Genomic DNA, 23,673 nt, shown 5'->3' with positions numbered 1-23,673 from the left:
TTTATTAAAAGACACATTTTTGAATGAAGAACTCATATTTATTGTGTTTATGTTAGGGATAATGTATAGTGAGCATGTTATCGTGTCTGCTCACCCTGCTGGGGTTCCATTCTGCAATAACGACCTGCTCATTCAACATTATCCTGCTTACTACAGAATCAATTATTCGACGCAAAATATTGGAAATTATTTTTTAGATTTAAAAATTAACATATTTCCGTTTAAAAATAGTCACTCACCATGAGAGCTGCGTTTAGCAACGGTTAACTCTAGCCTTCTTAAAATGAGCTAAGCTAGCTGTTTTTACTCGCATTACATGGAAACATTTCCACTAATGGTGAAATTAGACGAGGTGAACGGGATCGCAGGAATCAGAGCAGCACCTGATGGAGGTTTTCTCTCATCACTGTCGGAGTCTGTTGACATTTTCTTTTCCGTTCACCGTCTTTAAACACCGCCGTATCCCGTGCTGCGTTCTGTTTAATGTTTACTTCATGTGCCATCTTCTGTCCTAGCCTTCAGTTTTTCTCTCTGCTGTTTTTGTCTCTCTGTAAACAGAGCGACGTCATATTTACCGGACTTCTTTCGGCGGATTGATATGATTACAGTTCGTCCTCCCAATTGTGGGATCAGAGCTGCATCCCTAGCAACAGTCTGCTCTTTATAGCAACAATCTGTTATGGAGAAATAACAGACCTCGGAATGCCGAAATTAACCAGTCAGAGCCATTAAGTAATTTATTCTGTAGTTCATCTGATTAGTCGATTCAAACTTTTTTTTCTGAGGTCTTCACAGATGGAAAAAAAAGAAAATTAAAGAAACTAAGCAAAGAGAGCTTGGTGAACTTTTCTCAACTGCTAAAACTTATTTCTTACTAGTTTTTATAGACGGAAAAACATGTTTCTCAGAATGATCTCAGTTTTCCCCACCTGTACCACAGATGACAACCAAAAAGAAGAAAAGCTTCTTTCCACCTGTTCTTAAGTAAACACATTATTTTCTCACTTACCTCTGAAGGCTTCTGTGAGTTATTACTTTTTAAGGAGTAAAATATGCCAAGAAAACAAAGAAAGCAGCACTCACCTGTGTTCTGCAGGCTGGGCGGGGTGTTGGCAGGTGGAGGGAAGCTGTAGGATCTGGCCTGGAGGGCCGGCGGCGTCTCGTGGCTGATGCTCTTGGTCCTCTTCCGGCACTCGACAGCCAGGCGGCTCCTGCAGGCCTTGTGGCAGTTCACCCCGCAGGCTGCCGCCGGAGCGTCCATGTGGAGGGAGAAGGAGGGCGGTAAGGAGAGGTGGCGGGAGAGGAGGAGAGGGCGAGGGGGCCGGTGGAGAGGGAGGGAGCGTTGGCGAGAGAGGAGGCGAGACGGAAAGAAGAAAGAGGAAGGCCGGGAGCGAGGGGAGGATGGGGAGAGGGGTGGAGACGGGCGGAGAGGGTCAGACAGAGGAACAGGCGCACACAGAAACATGGGGGTGAAGGGAAGAGCTTCTAAGGCGGACAGGGAAGAGCTTCTACGTGCCTTGCAGACACACGAACACTGGCACACACCTGTGGTGAGGCCAACTGTGCCCGACAACAACTCTGTTAGCCAGTCGGAGTCTAAGAGGAGAGGGGCGACGGGTCATAGAGCAAGGCATCACAAGAAGAACAGAAGTCAGACAAGAAGCTAGATACCCCACTCATGTTTATGTAGCTGGTTAGCATAGTGTAGCTTAGCATTAAGACATGGAAACAGGTGGAAAGAACTAGCTTGGCTCTGGCTCTTTAACAACCAAATATAAATGTGGTATTGATCAACTCTCACCAAGGAAATGAATGAGGGTTTTTCCTTAAATACAGGAAATGGGAACAGTTTTGCCTTTTGGAAAATACACTTGTTTTCCAGCTGAGAGTTAAGAGCAGAAGATCGATACGACTCTCATTTGTGCCTCATATCTAACTCAAAATATCCACTAAGTCTACTGCTGCAGAATCCACGTCCAGCTACACACACTCGCATTCGGAGCTCTGAGCACGCTCGGCTCCTGCACTGCGGAGGGTGATTCATTTCAATTATGTCCCTGCCGCTCTCTCTACCTCCCTGAGTACGGGCTAACAATGGTAATGGGGACGGATGGCTGTGGGGCTCTCTCATTGACTTCCTGTGGTGTCATTAATGCACTGGAACAAGCTGGAACACTCGCACACTCCCAGTCTGAGACGCACACACTCCTCCAGAGAGGAGAGGAGAGAGTGTTGTGTTTGGGGTTGTGAGTGTGTAGGTACGAGTGCTTTCTCTTCACCTCCCTTCCATTTTCACTCCTTTTGTCTCTTCAGAAGCACCTCAAAGGCCCCAAGGAGCATTAATTACTCTAGTTGCTATGCAACTCAAATGTTTGATGATAACTTGCAAGCTTTCAAAAAAAGCCCTCGCTTGCTAACCTGAGATGAACCTTAATGAGCGAGGAAGCAGCTGATGTAAAGAAAAAGACGGCTGGAAATTGAAGAGAACATGAATACATCCTTTTACTCTCTTTATGTAGGTTACACAGCCGTTTCTCTGTTCCCCTGAAGGACTGAGGGTTTGACTAGCACTTGAAAAAGATCGTTACCTTGCCATACGGTTCTAGAGTTGTTCACTGCTCCGGTAAATAAAACAACTTTGCAGCGGGAGATATTTTAAGTCCGCTCCGCTCCGCTCATAATTAGCTTTGACTGTATATTTAACAACAAGACCAGCAAGCTAACCAGCTGTGTCATTGTCCCTGAATCACCATCAACATTTTCACAAACGATCAGCGACGTGTGCGGTCGGCCACAACCTAAAGTAAAGAGTTGAATAGCAAATGGGTTGTGAGACGGCAGCTTGTGTTACAGGCACCATCCTGTGGTGTTCAGAGGCACTGAAGGACTACACTCAGCGCCTAACTATCAAAAGGATTGTGCAGCTTTTTGTGGCCACTTAACCTCTTCAAATAAGGCATAAAGACCTAATTCTCAAAGCACATGCAAAGGGTTAAATGCACCACAAAGCGTGCTGCAGAGCAAACAGCGTGTCTGTGCTCCGGTGGTGTTTACTCGAGTCATTAAGTAGACATTCGGGGCAAATTTGGCCCCTCTGTGTGAATATACCTCATTGCAAAAAACGTCGGCGCTAATAGCTGCGGGCTCACTGAAGAAAGGAAGCTGCGTTACCGACGGTGACACTAGTAAAACACCTGTCGAGTTTGAGAGCTGCTCCCTCGTCTGCTTGCTCATCACATGGATTGAGCTCAATAAATGCATGAGAGCACGGCCATCTCAGCAGAGAGTGGAGGTGCTGACAGCTCCACAGTCAGACACAAAACAAGAGCAAACAGCGCGGATCTGCTTTGTGCTTGAATGTCATCAGTGCGATTTGCTTTGTGACTCGGACCTTGAGACGGAGCAGATAGCGGGGGCAAATGATGAGCAATCTCTCTTCTCCTCCCAGTTTCTCTCTCTTTAGCTTTAAATCTTTAAATTAATTGACACCCTGCAGCCAATCAGAATTGATTTTTCAACCAGACCACGGTATGCACTTTGTGGAGTCCATTATCAGGAATTAATTAATCTCTATTTAGGCAGCGACGTGGATTTGAAGTGTTCTGGTTTCTGTCTGTCGTACGCTTGTAGTCTGAGTAACATTGCGGCGTATGCAGGAAAAAAACAGTCTTCTTATTAATCTCTATAAACAAAAAAAATTCACTTTAATGCCCTTGACGCTGTGTCACGAAAGCCGCTCAGCGTTCAGATTTCCCGACTTCCTCGAATGCATCAGAAATGAACGATCTGACCTCCGTTCAACCAACGAGCATTTTAAAAGTAGTTTTCTTCTCCTCTTAAGGACAGACCGGACAAAGCTTCATTTTGACTTTTTACTAATCTGCATCATGATGTTGAAATTTTGGCATATGGAAGACCCGTTTTTTTTCTGTTAACAATGCAGCATGCGGAAAAGGAAGTCGTTTATCGCTTTATCCTCGGCAGACTGTAGCCGATGGGATCCGAGAATGGGAATTAATAGACTCTGCAGAAGAGACAGTCCGATGCTGAGTTCAGGCCTTTATACCAAACCATATTCCTGATAATGCACACCTCAGGCATTATCACTTACTCACCTTTAGCTAACAAAATAACTGAACAAAAGATGCAGGCATTCACACACACAGACTGCAATAGAAAGTCACTTGTTGCAATTGCCAAAGCAATATAATCCTGCCTGCGTATTCATAAAGCGGAGCTGTAATCCATCACTCCTCCAAAGACTGCAGCAGATGGAAGCTGATGCATGTTTTTGCCGTTTAGATTTGGCATCATTTCCAATATTTGAATTTTTTGACATCTGGACGCAAACACGTGTAGTGCAAGTTATTTAGTGCACTGAACGTCTGCAGATTATCGCTACTTAATTTTTAGCATCAGCGCAGACCACCAGCGGCACATCCACAGAGGGAAAGAAGCCAGCTGAGTGTGTGTGTGTTTTTACAGCTAATGACCAGGAGGATGGAGGTGTTGGAGGTTCCCCGTGCGTATGTACAAATGTGAAATGAAGCAGCTTCTTCAAACACACGTCTAGCGGGAGCCGTGAAAAGGCAAATAATAGTGCATTGTGTGAAGAGTGGTCTCCGCTGATGGAGCTTATCCAGCTGTTAGTGGGAAGTGAGCTCTGTGTGGACATCCATTAAAAGAGGGTGATGTATTTGCCAAGGTTTCTGTGTTGATGACATTTGCTCAGCACTTCGGCACACGCCGTGTGTGAGAGATGTCTGGGAATCGATAGTGCAAAAAGGCTGAGTAATTCCTCTTGCTGGATCCCCACACATCTGTGCAGCAGTAAAATCTCAATAAAGTGCCCTCTTACCTTTACACTTGTAGCCTTGCTTGTAGAAGCCCCAGATCTACAAAGAGACGGAGAGAAAAGGCAGAAGGTTTGGGTGTTAATTAGGATGTGTTGTCATTTCTATTCTGGAAAGAGGAATATGTAAATCATCAGGGCGATGCAGCAATAGCAGTTTTGAGCAGACAGAAGGCCCGCTGTCGTAGGAGTGAAAATGCTGGGCTGCAGGTTTCTAAATGAACAAATAGAAGACTCATAATGATACATGTGTAGCATTTAGAAAGATTTACTTGTATGCAAACTCTCGACATGACTTTTTTAGATAAGTATCATGATTTTTGCAACTAAACTGTTGACAAGGCACAACTACAGAGAGTATTACTAATGTGAAAACACTGCTTTCAATACTTCAGCAAAATTGTTTATTCTGAAACTTTCCTATCGCAAAGAAAGCACAATCGGAAGGTCGGAGGTTCCCCAGCTCCCTCAGTCCACCTGTCGAAGTGTTGTTTGAGTGGTCGCAAAGACTAGAAAAGCGCTAGGCCTGAATGAATTAATTTGAATGATACCGATGGCGGGGCTGCGCCATGGTGCTGTTGTTAGCGCTGTCACAGCTAAAATGTTCCTGGTTCAAATCCCTGCTCAGACGTAGCGGGCCTTTCTGTGTGGAGTTTGCATGTTCTCCCTGTGCATGCGTGGGTTCCCTCCGGGTTCTCCCGCTTCCTCCCACAGTCCAAAGACACCGAGTGCGTGAAGGCTCTGATGCAGACTTTTCAACACCAAATTACGGACTTTCCGTGAGTCCGCATATCTGCATATTCCCGTGGGACTTACCCAGAGTTCAAAGCGAACTTGGTGACGTATACCAACGTGATTGTCCAGCCCCCAGCTACATGTAGACAAATGTTCGTACATTGAAGTAGTATTCAATAAAGTTTGAACCGTAAGTAATGAATGTAAACAACGGTGACGGAAACCGCAAATACGTAATATTCGCAAATGATTAACAATAATGCCTTTCTCACTTTTGATAGGTTGTTAAAATATGTAAACACTGTAATGTAGGACACACAAGTAATTGCGGGGGTCGGCTTTTTTTCTTATTACATTTAATAGCGCATCTTGTTTCCAGGCAACGGGTGATGCCATGATAGCGTCTCCCACTCCTGATTTTTATACAGTTCTCAAACCCTCACTGCACGCTAGACGCCATTAAAGTCCGTGAGAGTTCAGCGCTTATAGGCTTTAGGGTGGAGAGTGGGATTGGGCCAATGTGAGTGTAAAAGGTCGTCTGTCTCTATGTGTCAGATCTGTGATTGACTGGCGACCTGCCCAGTGTGTACCCCGCCTCTCGCCCAATGACAGCTGGGATAGGCTCCAGCCCCCTGTAACCCTGAACAGGATAAGCAGAATAGATAATGGATGGATGGATACATCAATAGAATCTTTCAAACATGTAATTATAATTCCTTTTAGCAGAGGAATGTCGGACAATCCACTGCGACTTTGCCACCTTTAAACGCCCCACCCACTTCAATCATAAGAGCCTGCTTACAAAACATCTTGTTTCAAGCCTCTAAGCTGTGATGAACAGAGAGCAGAATTGAATGGAAACCAATAAAGGGCTGTAAGGTATGTAATTAATCTTAAAGCTTATGCCGTAGAACACGGTCGGCAGTAAAGGGGAAGTACACACAATTAGCAGTTAATGGGGCAGAACATGATAAAACCCACATATACAGTAGTTCCCGTCTTGATATAAGTGAAGGATGAAAAAAAGATAAAGGGGCACAATGAAACAGAGAGATGTAGAGTGAGCGAGTAAAAGAGGGAGAGGAGGGCGGAGAGAGAGGACGCTGGCAGGACAGAGGGGGTGGAGGGAGCCCGAGATCAAGCGGGACGCGGGGAGCGCACGGACAGTGGGGGGAACAATGACATGAAAGGGCCGAGCTGCAGATCACACACCGCACTGGCACATCTGAGGAGGCACAAAATACCCTGACCTCTTCACACACACATAAACACACACAGGCCCAAACCTACATGCATGCATGCAAACGCATTCACATAAACACACAAACGACACACACACACACACACGCAGCGGGACGCCGTGAGCGCAGCCAGAGGCTCCACAACAAAGAGAAGTCAGTAACGAGGAGAACATCTAAACACAACTCTCATCACAGCTCTGCCTACACTGACTGACCTTTACTGCCTCTGGAACCTGAACAACACAATGCTCGACAAACAAGAGCTGCAAACACTCTGACTCGCTGTGTTCTTTGACTTTTACTCGGCTTTTTGAAGGATGTACTTCTGGCACTCGAATACGAGATTCTGATTGTTATTGTCAACTGCTGCTGCTGCTGCCAGCAGAACACATTAAATATTTAAGATGCACCCAGTGAAATATGTTTATATGATTACTAGTTTTTGAATCTGCAAGTTCTGTGTGATTAAATCAGAACTGGTGTAAATATATTTTCCAAGCAGTCTGTATTTAATAATAATTTTCTTACTTTAAAAGTTAATTTTAAATGAAGGGAAATAGTTCTTCAATTCTGTTAAAAGGCAATTCAGTAAATAACTTCTGTGCTGCACGTTGAGCAACGGCAAGTTCAGACCAATGACTGTATATATAGATGGACGACGCGTCTCCCTCTGCTGTCATTGTACGAAGTTGATGCCAGAATAGCCCCCGTGATAAGCGCGCCATCTTGCCATGGTCACGTCATTTGGAGCCAGAGTTGTGCAGTAGAGATCGACGGGTGGAGCCGCCGTAGCCACTTCCGCTAACCAAAACACACATTTAGCTTACCGAAAAAACAGCGAGAACAGCTTCTTTGTTGGTCTGAGGTTAACGTTCACAGATATGGAAACTTAAATGACTGTTTCCTCGCGCTGTTCGTCCTCCACTCTGCTAATCCTGATCGGCTGCAGGATCTGTATTTGTCAACAGAGCTGTCAATCATCCTTTTTACAGCATCAAATAACTAATTAAATATAAACTTGTAGAAAAATGAAAACTTGGATGTAAATCAGCATGATAAGAACTAACATTTATTTGGCGTGCATTTTGATTTTATAGTTTGACTCATGTCCCATCTGTTAACATGGAGGAGGCGGGCTTTATGAGCTATACTGCAGCCAGTCAGCAGGGGGCGATAGAGAGGGTTTGGCTTCACTTTTAGGGAGCTGTCATGTGGTCCATCTTTTTATACAGCCTATGGATCTGCAAAGTTATTTATATGTGACCAGGTAAGATTTGGATCTGTGTATCTCTGTGCTCTAATTATCATCAGGTATGTAACAGTCCCTCCAGGCATTTGCAGTGATTGATGTGTTCGAAAAAAAGCCTCAAAACCTCAACAGCAACAAACATCCACTGTGAGCGACTGTGATAAACACTCTAGTGAAGCCTCTCTATTGGCTGAGCGAGCTGTTTGTCTTCTGACGTCACATCCAGTCGATCTCAGTGTCAGGACTCCAAATGAAATGTGTAAAAATTGAATGATACTAAAGTCAATCGCCATGAAATGCTCATTTCTCGCTGCACATGCACATTCAATGCTATCAATACGCACAAGGGAGAATCTACACGTTATTTATTACATTCACGCTGCTCTACTCGATACTGCTGCTGCTGCGGCAGCATAAAACAATTGATAAGAGACAAGCTCCTAACTCCCTGTCCAATGACTATTTAATATCAGCGATAACACAAACACCAGTTACAAGTAAGTAAAACAGTAAAGGATTCCCTCAGATGTTTATACATCATTGCAGACATCAGGGGGTTAATATTTTGATTAACAAAGTGAGTCTGGTGACGTAAAAGACTTCCCCCACGCGCTGAAATCGGATGATTGGTCAGATTAGCAGAAAATTTGTCGGCACGTGGTTGAATTTGTATGAATTTGTATGAATTTGCATGAACGCAACTATGCAACTTCCTGGAGGGACTGATAGGATGCTTGGCCCATTGAAGACATATCTTGAGATAGAGGAAAAATGCCTGTGTTGTTGTGGTAATAATGCAGGCTACAGGCCTTCTGGTAAAACAGACAGCAGGGGTTAAAATCTGTTATATACACGAAATCTCCTCATAAATATTTGAAGAGTCCAGTCCACTTTTTATGCCTGCAAGGTCCTGCAAGGTGTGTGTAGGAGCTTCTTTTAGAGCATGAACAAAGATGATGTTGTTTTGCCTTTTATGCCTTTTTTACGTGAGAGGACAGCGGATAGTGTCAGAAACAGAGGAAGAGAGAATGGAGGATGACACACGCAGCAGAGGGCCGAGGGTGTAGCTTCTGTACATGGGCCACTGCTGGGCTTAACCAGCGCCCGTTCTGGCCCTTATTTTTGGTACACATTGTAATAATCGCAGGATAAAATGAAACCTGGTCCACAAAGTTTTGACTTCATTTAAAATAAACCGTCTGGAGAGGCTTTAGAAAATATCTTGCTCTATCTCTCTTAGTTATTTTCCTATTTTCCCTGTTCGATATGTGTTCATCTTGTTGTTTACAGCTCCATCATTAACCACATCTTTGCATGTTCATCTTCTAAAGAAATCTTTACCCCTGTTGAAACCACAGTTTCTTGTTCTTTCACTTACATTTGTGTTTATGAGGATCGCTGAGCTTCAGAGGGGAAATAGGCTATCTAACCCTGAGTGCGGGTTGTGGTTTCCCCCCTGATACCATAATGCTACTTACAGATATGAGAGTTGTAGTGATCTTTAAATAACAACAACGTTTCCCAAAAACTTTTCCTTTAATATCTTGTGATTGCTGGGGAAAGAAAGGTCACTGCAGTGTGTGAAAGACTCCTTAAAATTCCTCTTCCATGCTGAATGCGTTCCACAAAGAGGACTGGTTGAAAGGTTGAAAAATGTTGCAAAGAGAACATAAATTTCCGTCGTGCTCATCGTGAGCGGGACTGGAAGCAGGTTTTGTTTTGGCACACCCTCATCCACCGCCAAAATCTGCCACCCAGCAGGAAAAGGTCACTGAAACACGGCCATGGGAGGTTTCTGTTTCATACAGATGCTGGTCTGCTGTATGACCCTAAATGCACCAATCTATCTACTGTCTGCTTTTTTGTGAAGCATGCTTTCTGTAAGTTGAGTTAAAGGCTGCTTCTTCGTCTGATTCTATGAAGCTAAACTGTCAAAACCCCCAGAGACACGCTCATCACTCTCTGCAATCTGTCAAATAAAAGCGCTCTGAGCCTCCAGCTAAAAAAACGTGCTGTGCTCTCCTGAGATGCGCAAAAAAACAACTCACACTCCCGCTTTGTGCATTTAGTAAAACTCACCTGTGAGTCATTAATTAGGATGTACGGCGGCTGCAGGGAATACAGCATTAGATTGCAAGGATCCGTGTGAGGTGAGTGAACTCAGTGTTTACAGGAGGGCTCCTCCTCGGCTTGTACAACTTGTTTGAGACAAGTGCTGAAAAATGGGGCTGCTGGGAAAATATTGTTTTGGCGCAGGAGCCAAGAGGAAAGCACAAAGCAGGCAGAGGAGGAAGTGTCTCGTGTATCTACCTCTGCCACACACACATATTCAAAGGAAGAGGCGCGCTGCCAGAGCCCTTATCTCTCCCTGCTCTCTATTCTGAGTTTCCCCTCATGATGATTTAGCTTCCCCTGGAGAGTGTGTGTTTGTGTGTGTCCTAATGTGTGCTTCTTTTGAGTGTCTATGCAAATAATCTATGACACACTTCTCTTGTGAGCATTACACTTCCTCTCCAGCTTCTCTTTATATGCCATATACAGCAATAAATGGGTTGTCATTTCAGCGCTCAGTTCAATATGAGGGCCCTATTCCTGTTCTCATTACTGCTGAGTGCTGACTCACTGTCTGTGTCTAAACAACAGAGGCCCCTTCAGGGACTTTGGGGAATGTTAAGGGCCAGAGTACACACACGCACACACACACGCAAATACGCAATGCTTCCACGGAGGAGGGTTATCATCCCGCCCAATTACCTATCTCCCATATTTCCCAGAGTGCAACTTCAGCAGCGTGCGGCTGTAGCTCAAAGTAATTGGCATTGCCCTGACCTGACAGGAGGAGCCTCTGAGAGATGAGCCTATCACGAGCTGCTGGGACCAATAATGAAGTGCAGATAGTCTATATGGCTACATGGGTGTGGAACACATCTGACCTTCGACCTTTGTTTAAATAACCCACTACATGCGCCATTGACTGGGTCAGTGGGGGAATCAATGCATTTGGAAATTCCAAAGCAAACAACACAAAGATCAATATTTGTTTAAGACTCTTAAAGGAGCCTCAAGGGTTTTTAAAGTCCTACAGCTGTCTCGTATGAATTTTAAAAAGCCTAGACGATGCTTGTGAACCTTTTGAAGCCTGGGTTTGGCATTTTGAACGTCGCAGTCTTGTTTTTACGGAACCAGAAGTGACCATATTTGGGCAAAAGGGTGGATTCACATTGTTAAATCTCAATGCTTGGCTGACAGGCAGCCATAATAGAAACTTGTCTATCACAGGTAGCCCTGCAGTAAACACACGCCCTGCTTTATTGTCAATTTTACTCTAAATTGGAGGGGGCAATTAGCGCTGTTGCCTCACAGCTAGAAGGTCACTGGTTCAAACCCCGGTTTGGGCAAGGTGAGCCTTTCTGTGCGGAGTTTGCATGATCTCCTCGTGCATGCGTGGGTTCCCTCCGGGGTCTCCGGCTTCCTCCCACAGTCCAAAGACATGCTCGTTAGGTTAATTGGTGACTCTAAATTGCCCAAAGGTGTAGGTGTGAGTGTGAAAGGTTGTCTGTCTCTATGTGTCAGCCAGTAATACATTACCCTATTTAAAGCGATGAGAATTGTGCTTCACTCTCCATCATATGTAAGTGTTGCTTCCCTTGAGTTATTTTTCCGCTCACACCTCTGCTGTACCTGCACACAGCGTCTCTTTCTCCCTGATTGTATCTGCTCTGTTGACTCGCGTAACGTACAAAACCGACGTGGTTATTAACGTCACCGTAACTACAGTTCTTTTAAAAAAGAATAAGAAGGTCCATATTTAACACGGATATACAAGAAGTCCTCTCTCTCTCACTCTCTCTCTCTCTCTCTGTGTTTCTCTGACGACCATGAGTGGAGACGCCGACAGGGACAGCAGGTGCGCAGCGCAAGGGGAGAATTTTCAGGAACTATTCAATCGTGGATTAAGACCTTGAACAGATAAAACAAGAAAAGGGTGTTTCGTAGGTCATCGTTGTTGGGGGAAGTAAAATGTTTGTGTTTATCCCGGTAATGACGGTTTTGCAAAATCCATGTCGTGGCAGAAACTGGTATACCATCTACCCCTACTCTAAATGACATCATCATTTAGAAAATGAACCTTAGGGGGGGCATGTGGGACATGCTTCTCAAACGCTCTGTAGTTATGTGACAAATTTAATTCATAAACAGTTTCCTAGTAACTTTTTTGGACACAGTGTGACTCTTTTTTTCGTCGTATATCAGTTCGGCATACTTTTTTTGGACTTCGATTCAACAATGTCCTCCGCTTAGCAGAGAACCGATACATCGCGTGCAGGCCGCAACAAAGCCTCCCAGTTGACAGAACCACCGTCACCGCCAGGTGAAGCCACTAGCACTAGCATGGCTAACATCCCCGATCTACAGGCTCTACAGAAAATGAACCTCACACTATGTTTAAGACATGAAACTATCAATTGAGACCATAAACTCATTCGGAAAATGTTAACTAAGATACTAAATCCTCTGCTCTGCATTCATAAGGTTCTTTTTGCAACCAGTTGAGTCGCCCCCTGCTGGTCATTAAATAAATTCACGTTAAAGGCATCTTGCCCTTTTGAAACCAAAGGCTAGGTCCACTTCCTATATACAATCTGTGCTCTGGACTATTTCATAAGACTCTGAAGGTATGGCGGAGGACCTTTTGATTTGATTGCGTAGTTTTCTTTGACAAATATTCGAGCATAACCATGCCCATTTCAAACCAAATATGAGAAAATACAATTATGTACAACAGACCCTGACTTAGATAGTTAGAAGGCTATTGTATAAGTTTCAAGTGGTTTTAAATACAGTACAGTTTACAGGATCTTTGTGTAATGTAAGGATTAGCTGTGGTTGTAAGTCAGTTAATACACAAGCTCAAACAGCATTAGTGTCCACTTCTGAGTACTCACAAATCCGGCGCAGTGCTCGCAGAACGTGGGCTTAACGTAGGTGGCCTCAGTAAACGTGTGAATGAAGCCCATCTTGCAGTTGAGCAGAGAGCTGGCTTTCATAAAGTAGTCTATCATCTCCTCCCTGCTGATCTGCCCGTCTCTGTGAGCACAGAAGCAAAGAGAGGTGAGCATACGAGGAAGTTGGGTGGATTTCACACAACAGGGAATACATGTGCAAACACTCACTGGTTCTTGTCCAGTTCTCCAAACTTGCTGAGGTAAGGGAAGTTGTTCCTGATCGCTTCGAACTCGTCCCTGGAGATGTGGCCGTCGCCGTCTGTGTCGAAGTTCTTGAAGACCGACTGTGAACATGAGAGTTGTGCAGATTAGTTTTAGTATATTTAAATTCAAACAGATGAATATCTGGGGTAAGATTTTATTTGTGTCTAACGTGGAGGGGGCTACAACTTTGTGCATTGTCCTGTCTTGTACAATGACGATAAAGCTTGATAAATATACAATAACAAATAATACATTGCCTGTGTTTTTAAGGCATTCCTTACCAACTGATATATTTGTGACGATCACTTCAAGGAACCAACACTTTTAATTTTACTTTTTTCATATGTGACAAGCTAAAAGATAATATAACCATAGTACAAGAAGTTATGATTAATTAAAGACCCTCTCCAGTATAAATCCAGTGTTTAACCTTGTAAACATCTCCATGTGGTGTTCTTCATGTGCTACAAGACATATTAGGGACAACATCAGCATCATCTCCACGGCTGGGCCTGTCTGCTTTTAAACTGCAGTGTACCAAGGACAGGCTGAACAACACGTTTTCAGATTGGCAGGTTTGAGACGTCACAAACCTAAGGAACCAATCCTGTTAATGGACGGGGTGAAACTATGCATATCATTATGTGTAACCTATGGCAACTACTTCGGCAATTTGCTCACCACTGACAACTAACGTTTACGTACTACTACTAATTACTACATTTCAAGCTAGCTAAGTTTCAACAAGTTGCCACTTAAAGATGGCAGAGACGTGTTTTGTTTTTGCGACGGAGTGGGCGGTTGGAGATTCAGGAATTCTTAATGAGGGAGAAGGAGGAGATGCCTTGGGAGGATTTTTACAATTAAAAGTATTTTGCAGAAAAAAAACACAGTATCAGACAATTTATTATTTATAGCAGAGCTTATCTTTAAGTCCACAAACTTTATCAGTTGTGTCAGTTATACAGGATGTTTAGCAAGCTAGCAGTTAAGCTAAGATTAGCCAAATAAGCTACCGGTGATATCAGACAAAGTGAGCTGTAGCAGCAAAACACCTGAATGTATTTTAGGTGGGGTTAACATCTTAACAGATATACAAATTCTTCTTCTGTTGTTGTAATATAGTCAATAAAAAAACACGTGACAGTCGACCTGTACGTGGGAGCCCCAGGAGGGAAACACTTTGGACCAGTAACACATAAGAACAACATCCATAGTTCAATTTCAGCCCAGGACCTTTTGTTTCGTTTTATAACCACCTTTCTCTGCTCAAATATTTAAAATCAATAAGAAATCTTCACATTAATAAAAAGGAACTTCAGACCACAGTGAAGAATACTAAACTTTTTCTATTCCAGGGTAAACACATAAAAAAAAAGAGTTACAATAGTCTGGATGACCTCCCAGCCTTGGTAATTACGGTGAAAGATTACTCGCCATTCGGGCCAACAGCCCTTCACACTTATCGTGTCACGATGGCGGTGGTGCGGATAACAACAGATAATTCACCCTTCAACTGCCTCCCCATTGGACCCCACAGGTTATAATTAGCACTGCGAGAAGGGAACGTGTGAAGGCCGAGAAAACTCACCTCCACCATCTTCTCAATGTGCTTCTTGATGATGGTCGGGTCCGCGTTGGGCTTCACCGACACCGCCCACTCATCGATCATGGTGGGCTTGGGGTCAGGCGTGGGGGCAGGGCTGGAGTTCTGCTGTAAGCGGCGAGAAAGCAGAGAGCGTGAGATCAATATCAACACGGGGAAGCTGAAGCTGTCATTTTACAAAGGAGAGGAAGGAGAAGACAGCTGCAGCACAGAGCGGCAGTCAAGGGTTACTGCACCGATCAAAATGTCACGAGTGAAGGAAAACAAAGATTTCCAATATGCATTTGTGGCACTCAATATGGAGCTGTAGGGGAATCTATTACAGTATATGGGTTTTGAATATCTTAATATCTTTGATTTATTTCTTCCTACATAATTCAATACTCTGAGAGTTAAAGAATACATCATGGAGATCATCATGGGACACCAAATCTCTGTGAAATTGAGAAAGCTCGGGGATAGTAGCTTCATGAATTAGGGTGACAACTCTAAAGGTGCAGTGAAGATCAGACCATCCATCATATCCTGACAGGAGCAGACGGCGGGTGTATCACTGTCAAATATGGGATACATGAGAAGAGGCGAGTACGGGACATGAAGTGGATCAGTTCTGCTCACCGCCGGCTTGCGAGGTTCTCTCTGTAGAGACATCTGGTAGATCTCCTCCTCTGTGTGGTACTGGTCCAGAGATACCTGCACAGACACACAGGTCTTTTATTATCCATGCATTTTTACAGAGAGCTGTTTTTAATGTGGGTTAGCCTCGACTGCACGCAAGGGAAGGTCAGCAGTGTTCTGGTAAAATACTTTGTGACTACCGTTCTGATTCCCCTTACCTGATGTCACCTTCAGATGAGCTGCATAATATCTCTCAACGACTGAGGTAACACAATGGTGATTGAGCCTATGGCCCACTGATGAAAGCCTTTGCATTTGCAGTATTACAGACTGGGTATCAGTGGCGACTTTTGCGGAAAAAATCACAAGCGGCGCCCAGTTAGTGACGCGTTTTCCGTCAGCCAGCAGTGGTTTGTCTGCCAGAGAGGGTAGGCGGAGCTAAGCGGCTGCTTTTCCGCTCTCTGCAAGTGTTGTGAGTAAACAGTAATCTACTATGGCTGAACAAACAAAGAAAAGATGGATGACTACAGATACAACTTCAACAAGAAGTGAAAATCCAAAGAAGAAGAAACAAACTCGATGCTCAGATGAAGCAAACAGTCTGAAAAGGAAAGCGACCGTCAGCCAGGAAAATCAAGAGTTACAACCGGAGCCGACCGTGGACGTCACACATTCAACACTGTCTGGATATCTGGGAAATGTGCTCCAGCAATTACCGTTTATCGCCACAGGTGCCGCCAAAGAGAACCAAACTGAAATCCTCGAGATTAGCACTTTAAACTTTCACAATGCAAATATGCACTGGTTATAGTCTACCTATCTAACTTGTGAGATGTTTGGCTGTCAGTTGTACTTTAATTTTCTCGGTGATTTCTTGGGGACTGAGCTTATAACTTCTGCTGTGCATGAGACAGAAGCTCCAACTGTCACACCAAAGATGGGTGTTTGATTCCCTGACGGGGAGAACTGCACTGGTTTCAGACTGCACAGCAGCAGTGGATACCGCAGATACTTTGACACCCCCTCTCTAAACCAAACACACCTACTTTCCAAGGAGTCTGGCACTGTTTGGACAATCACACCACTCTTGATATTACGATATTAACCCTTTATTATATCCCATGCTGTACCATACTATACAGTATATTCCTTCATGCCATATCCAAACATGTAGCTTCTAACTGCAACTGTAATAGAAACTTTCAGACGCTCTACATTCTACATTCCTGCAGAGATTTCAGGCAGCATTCAGACCAAATGTAGTGACAAACTGAACAGTTACCAAATAAGGCTGTTGTGTATATCTTCACTAAAACAGCTGCCAACTATTTGTTTGTCTCTCTGCAGTTTGCTCACTCGGTACCACATGTTTTTCCGTTTGCACTGGAGGAGCAGGAGAGATTTCAGAGAGATCATTCTAACTTTCATGCATTTATTCAGTGAGTGAGTCTTTGTTCTCGTGTGGGTGACTTGACCCATTTAGAATAGAACAAAAGCAGTGTTTTTAGATGTCTGCATCTGCACCCAGCATGGGAAGAGCAATGGGAACAAGACGGCTAAAAAATGGTCTGACTGGAGGAAGCAGTCAGCTGTTGCACATCAGGTCGGATCCAAACAGACTTTAAGCTACAATGCTGCATTATTTTGAAGTCTTTATTTATTGTTTATTTTCAGTTGGGGGGGCTGTGGCTCAGCGGTAGAGTCGGTCATCTCCCAATCAGACGGTCGGCTGTTGGGTTCCTGACTGCTACAGTCGACATGTCAAGACACTGAACACCAAATCGTATGAATGTAGTAAGTTCCTCGTTGGAGATTGGCGCTTTGCAGTGAAGACTTTACCATAAGTGTGTGAAAGGTTGAATATATACATATCGTGTAATTGTGTGGTCTGAAGACTAGAAAACTGCAATATAAGTGCAGTCCATCTACCATTTGATTTGATTCTATTGAACTGATTAAATTGTTTTAAAGTGGGGCAGTCGTTCGCGCTGTCGACTTACAGCTAGAAGGTACCTGGTTCGAAACATAGTCAAAAGACTCCTTAGGTTAATTGGTGACTCTGAAATTGTCTAGCACTGTTGCTTCACAGCTAGAAAGTCACTGGTTCAAACCACGGTTTGGACAAAGTGGGCCTTTCTGTGTGGAGTTTGCATGTTCCCCCCAAGCATGCGTGGGTTCTCCGGCTTCCTCCTACAGGCCAAAGACATGCTCGTTAGATTCAGTGGTGACTCTAAATTGCCCGTAGGTGTGGGTGTGAATGCGAAAGTTTGTCTGTCTCTATGTGTCAGCTCTGTGATTGAGTGGCAACCAGTCCAGGGTGTACCCCACCTTTCACCCAATGACAGCTGGGATAGGCTCCAGCCGCCCCGCGAACCTAAACAGGATAAGCGGTATAGGTAATGGGTAGATGAAATTGTCTGTAGGTGCGAATGTGAGCGTCACTTTTTACACTGTGGTTCCGCCTCAGCGCTGCAACGAAGCTCCGCCGCTATGCCGACTTTGCCATTTTAGATTGAACAAAGCAACGCCGACGGAAAGCCATCTCAGTGTGTGTTTTTACATCACGTTCCGGCGTTGCAAAACCAAAACGTGCACGAGGTGTAAACAAACAGCTACACCTACACACACGACGCTGTCCCACCCTGCCAGCTTCTCCATATACACAGACGCAGTTACGTCTGTTACTACCTCTGATGCAGGCTCAGAGGCAGAACGGCTTCTCCCTGACCATTACGCCTCCGTGTGTTTTACATAGAAGGTGGAAAGTAGGAACAGCAGACTTTCGATAATGTACGTCATTCAGTCTTCACACATCTATCTGTTGTAGGTATTAAACATGAAGGCCACACAGACCTCTTCATTATATAAACTGTTAAGTAAAGCCATCTTTAACGTTAACCCTCTGAAACAGGTGTTTTTTGCTCCAGTTACTGCGGCAAACTGCCTCAAGCAATCATCCACTGCATCCATTGTCGGCCCCCCATTATTTCCCTCAGTTATTCTCTTACTGTAATTGTGTTTCCTGGCTTTCATTGAGTTAAAGGAAAAAGGCGCTTTTCTTCTTGTTTGCTCCTCTGATTTAGTGGTTAGCTGCAAAATGTTCGCCACATTCGAGATGATGAAATAGAGTCTCCGTCATTTGAAAAGTCGATGAATACGACTCAGGAAGAAAGTATTTTAACTTGTGATGTTTGCTTATGTGAGCGCTCCACACAGGCATGCTTTATTTTGGAGCATCTATTGACTTTCTTTCCATCTGCTTTGAGCCAAGCAGGACTCAACTTAGATCAGCTGCAATAAGCACTGGCATACGATAATTGGGTATTGACTACGTCCAGCAAACTTCCCCCGGTTGTCCCTCGGCTTCAGAAACCTGTCAAGTTGTTTTCTGTCATCTTCACGGAAAGAAAAAGAAGAACCAGCTGCAATCTCACATAAACACCTGACGCCGGATTGATCTCTGGGGGTTTCTTAGCTTCACTAAGCTTTCCTTCTCAAAGTCTTATCTGCATCTGCCAAAAAACTACTGACACACACTCTCAGGGGTTTAAGTGTGAAGTGTGAAAACACCACCTGAGCTTTCATGCTGGAGTGCAGGCGGCTACAAAGCTGAGATCAGTCTCACTAAGTATTCCCAGTTTAAGAGCTCGGAGTAAATAGAAGAGTCATCCTGTAATTCTGCCACATACGCCAACTTCCTGTTTGTCATTGAGAGGAGATTAATATGAAAAGTGAGAGAGCATATTTTGGAATTTTAAAACATATTATACCTTTATTTATGCACCAAAGTACTTTACAAAAGATAAGAAGAAAATCAGCATACCATTGTAATAGAACAATAGTTGTGTGAGTTTGTGTGAGAAACTGATTCTGATTCTTAGATCCTCTTTCAGGTCATTTCAAAGCGCCTTTAGTCTGTTTTTAGTCTTTGGTCAGGAAACAGGAACAGACGAGAGGTTTCAGATCAGGTTAAGAAAATAAAGTTCAGTAAAGTTCAATAGAGTGTCGTGAAATGGGGTCATGCTCATTTTCCCTGTATATCAGCATGTTTGGGGTGATACAAGACCTGTGGAAAGAGCTGCAGAATCTTTTCTGTGTCCCTGGTGAAGCTTCCATCCATCCGTTATCACAGGTCTGACACATTTTAAAAACTTTTCCATAATGTTTTGCCTCATTTTCATGACTTTAAGTAGTTTGAAAATGTGAAAGTTTGGCCTCACGTGTTAGGCCTAGGTTTTTTAACCTTCTCTGCACGCAGGGCTGTTTTTAATGAGCTAATGCAGCATGGAAGGGTTATCGAAAACACTAATAGCTGCACGAGGTTCTTGCATGCCCTAGGAACTCTGAGCCTACATACCGGGCCTTCACCTGCCCCCCAACCCGAATCAGGACACGCAGGTCCATCTGTTTGAGTTGGAGAACCAGTCTGCCTGGACACCTCTTTACTTAGCTCCACACAGAAAGGCAGCCTTTTGTCTGAGCCGGGATTTCCGTGAGGCGGCAGCACTAACCACTGCACCACCATGCAGCCCTGGAGGAGCTTTCAAACTAACATTTTAATTCATTATAATCCTACCTTCTTGTCTTCTATCTCTTTTTCAATAAAATCATCATCTCCAGCATCAGTTCTTTCTCAAAGGAGACGCACTGTCTGTTCTGAGCACATCTGCTGAAGATAATGGAACACTTTTGATCCTCATGCTTTGCATGCTTTCGTTACATTTAATCTCTGGCCTTTGCCTGCACACAGATTTTGTCCGAGCTTGCCAACGCGCACCAGCCAATCAACTCGCAGCAGAGCTAATTCTGTATATCACACAGCCTGCCTGTTACACTGGCAGAGAGGCACAAAATGTTCGTCCTTCTCAAAGTTTTTCCTCCTACTTCACTGCTGTCTGTGGGCTTAATTAGTGCTTTTAAATTCTGCTGCACTTCATGGTGAAAAACAAACTCGCAGCACCTGATCCAGGACCTGCGACTGGTTTTAACTCACGCCAAACACTCATGTTGGACGCTGCACACACACACACACACGTGTGGTCCAGACTTTTGCACTCACCGTGAGCAGGTTGAGCAGGTCCGTGTTGGCGTCGATGTTGGGCGGCGTGTTCTGGATCATGGCCAGCTCTTGGAGGATGGCGTGCAGCTGTTGGGTCTTAGTGAGGTTGACCCGTGTTTTCTCTTTGTCGGCCCAGTCTGGCAGCGCCACGTGCACGGCGATGAGGTCCTTCAGGTGCACGCCGAGGATGGGGAATCGAAAGCCCGAGCACTCGGAGAAACGTTTGCGATATTGACTGTAGTTTCCGCACGATGTCACCAGCTCGATGAGGTTGTTAAAAACCTGCAGGTTAAGGGGGTGCATTGGGGTGGCATTAATTTAAGAGGAAAGAGAGAGCGATTTGTTCAAAAGAGTCAGAAACATTCCAGAAAACTTTGCTCCAGATGGACTTTCATAACCGACGAGACACTGAAACTCCCCCAACTGTTGCTCTCAACTTTCAAGTTTTATGGCTCAAATTCATGCTTCTAAAAAGCCACTGAGTAGGAGTAATGGGCATGCATAACAAGGCTGGCAGCTCACAGAGGAAACGTGGATCACTGAATGAAGAGCCACTTGTTAACTAAGTGCAACAACATGCAGTCGACATTGAATTTTTGTAGTGCGGGAGCCAGAAATAGATCAGTGATGGTTGGGAGGACGGCAGCTATACAGCACCTTGTTGGTCTCTGCAGAGATGTGGGTCTGTGTGTCTTTGAGACGAGAGATGGAGCTGTTGCTGAGGCCGCCCACCACTGCCATCAGGGTGTTGAAGTTCTGCAACTGCAGCAGTTTCTGTGTACGAGAAGGAGGAGGAAATATCAGGAGAGGAGGAGGGTGAAAGAGAAACTTCACCAACACATCTAAAATAAAATAAGACACGTTCTTTATATATTTTCTGTGAAGCACAGCGGCGTGAGAACAGTGTTAACACTCCAGTGAAAACAGTGATGACACCGCTCAATAAGGATCTGCTGTTTATTTCAGTATATGGACATGTTGTTGCCTCCCTCCCCTGTTCAGAGGTTCGCAGAGATGTTGGGGAAAGAGGGGCCATCCCCAAACTTAATAATGCTGCAGCCCAATTAGAAATCTTAAAGAGCAGCTCCAGTCATGTTTTAAGACACATAAAATGCTCTGCTTGAAATAATAAATTGTGTCTGATATGCTTTTTCTGCAAAATAGGCATCTCCTCCTTCTTCCTCATTAAAAATCCAATCTGCATAGTCCCCGCCCACTATGCAAACAAAACACGTCTCTGCCATCGTTTAGAGGCAACTTGTTGAAATGTTAACGTTAGTGGTGAGTAGTGAGTTTGCAAAAATGATGATGGTTACAGCTGGCTCGCGCATCGCCGAAGTGGTTGCCATAGGTTACACATAACGATATGCATAGCATCACCCCGTCCATTAACGGGATTGGCTCCTCAGGTTTGTGACGTCTCAAACCTGCCAATCTGAAAACGTGTTGTTCAGCCTGTCCTTGGTACACTGCAGTTTGAAAGCAAACAGGCCCAGTCATGGAGATGACTGCTGATGTTGTCCCTGATGTGTCTTGTAGCACATAAAGAACACCACATGGAGATGTTTACAAGGTTAAACACTTGATTTTACCTGGAGTGGGGCTTTAAATATTCTGGGGCCTATCCAAACCTTCAATCACAGAACTGCGATCAAAACTTGATGAATTACTTCTTTCATATTTTTATTTCATTAACAGGAAAATGCAATAAAACAAGGTAACAATTTGTAAAGCAACAAGTGCAAAAGGTAAATTTAAGTTTTCTTTATATCGATTCATTGTAATTGACCTCTTGCGACCCACCTGCAGTACCTTCAGTGGCCACCAGTGGGTTGCGTCCCACACTTGACAGCACGTGTGCTATAGCTTTTTGGGCTAATTTTAACTTAATATTGAACTTGTTGAAGAAGGATTTATAGAGGTGTTTGGGCCTGGCAGAATTATTCTATCAGTGTTACTGAAAGAGCACTTTATTTATTTAGCATTTAGCATTAGCCACTTCGATTTTGTTACATATGATCGCATCCCCCATGTGTCCAAATGAGGAAAGATCAAGGCATAAGAAAATATTACACTTCCTGATCATTTAAACATCTAAACTAAAAGTAGATTAATATGTTCATGTTTGAGTCCTACATTTCTTTTTCAATAAAAATGTTGCTTTATTAGCTGCAAGAAAACGGCTCACAGCTCAGGTTTATAGGCCTAAAGGCCCAGCGTGTGAAAGGATTTTAGGGAGGGGCAAAAAAAGTAAAGGCCCAGGTTAAAATTAATAATAGTATAAGGTCTAAGAAAAAGCAGGAGAGAAAAGCTACAGAGGAGAAAGGAGAGGCTGTTGGATCGTCTGCAGCCCACATGCACATCCACACATGAATCTAATACCCAGATATTACTTAATGTTCTAACCTGTCTGCGTCAAAGCTAAGCTAACACTTTGTGAATGGCACTCTGCAGGGCTCCTTTCTGCCCTTCAGCCTGCCTGGCATCTCACTGAAAATCAATGCGGTCGCAGCTGTGTGGGAGGGCCGCCAGAGGGGATCATTTGATTCAGCTCAGACACCCTTTGCAATCAATCAGCAAAAGCAGTATGGAGGGCAGGCCGGCGTTTGAGGAGCAGCTTCAGTTAAACTGCACGTGCATGCGGCCGTGAGCGAGGCCTGGGAAAGGTTTCGCTGTCAACGTGCCAGAGCTTTCCGCCGAGCGTCGAATAAAGTGCTCATCCTCTCGTCGAACAACTGTTATCACACGGCCGATTGGGTGATGGGGTGTATTTGTCGACGCCAGAGGGCACAGACTCGCACACGGCACATATTGTGAAATGAATTGCGACAGAGCTTTGAATGCAGCCTGAAAGGGACATTTTTGCATTTTAAATTACAACCTAAATCTTTGCATTCAGTAAAGAGCTGTGTATATGAGTCATCTGTTCCCAACAGAGAAATGGGACGCAAATGTTTGTTTATTGTGTGTGAATGCAACAGTCTGGAATGACGTCTGTAAGCTCCATTTAGAGAGAACAACATTAAGTGGAGATACATAATCTCCCACTGAAGGCAGCTCAGACGAAGTAGAGGGAAAGTAATTAACAATATAAACACAATTA

The 23,673-nt window shown here is 44.2% G+C and overlaps 1 protein-coding gene across 4 annotated transcripts in view; it reads right to left on the bottom strand.

The window, feature by feature from the left end:
- The window catches only part of LOC138600904 (RAS guanyl-releasing protein 2), a 55,437-nt gene that overhangs the window by 4,702 nt on the left and 27,062 nt on the right, over positions 1–23,673 (bottom strand). For 3 of the 4 annotated variants that reach the window (XM_069672443.1, XM_069672442.1, XM_069672444.1), the window contains exons 8-15: positions 21,228–21,344; positions 20,571–20,852; positions 15,512–15,586; positions 14,879–15,001; positions 13,252–13,367; positions 13,024–13,165; positions 4,859–4,895; positions 1,084–1,242 (exon numbers count right to left, since the gene is read on the bottom strand). In XM_069672443.1, the coding sequence (XP_069528544.1) occupies positions 1,084–1,242; positions 4,859–4,895; positions 13,024–13,165; positions 13,252–13,367; positions 14,879–15,001; positions 15,512–15,586; positions 20,571–20,852; positions 21,228–21,344 (1,051 nt within the window). The remainder of the gene's footprint in view (positions 1–1,083; positions 1,243–4,858; positions 4,896–13,023; positions 13,166–13,251; positions 13,368–14,878; positions 15,002–15,511; positions 15,587–20,570; positions 20,853–21,227; positions 21,345–23,673) is intronic. The other variant, XM_069672445.1, reaches the window with a different exon arrangement.

The sequence above is a fragment of the Semicossyphus pulcher genome, unplaced genomic scaffold, assembly GCF_022749685.1.
Source record: "Semicossyphus pulcher isolate SPU_LCO1_2020_fin unplaced genomic scaffold, fSemPul1.0.p SCAF_21, whole genome shotgun sequence".
NCBI lineage: Eukaryota > Metazoa > Chordata > Actinopteri > Labriformes > Labridae > Semicossyphus > Semicossyphus pulcher.
This window is presented reverse-complemented; position numbering and strand designations above follow the sequence as displayed.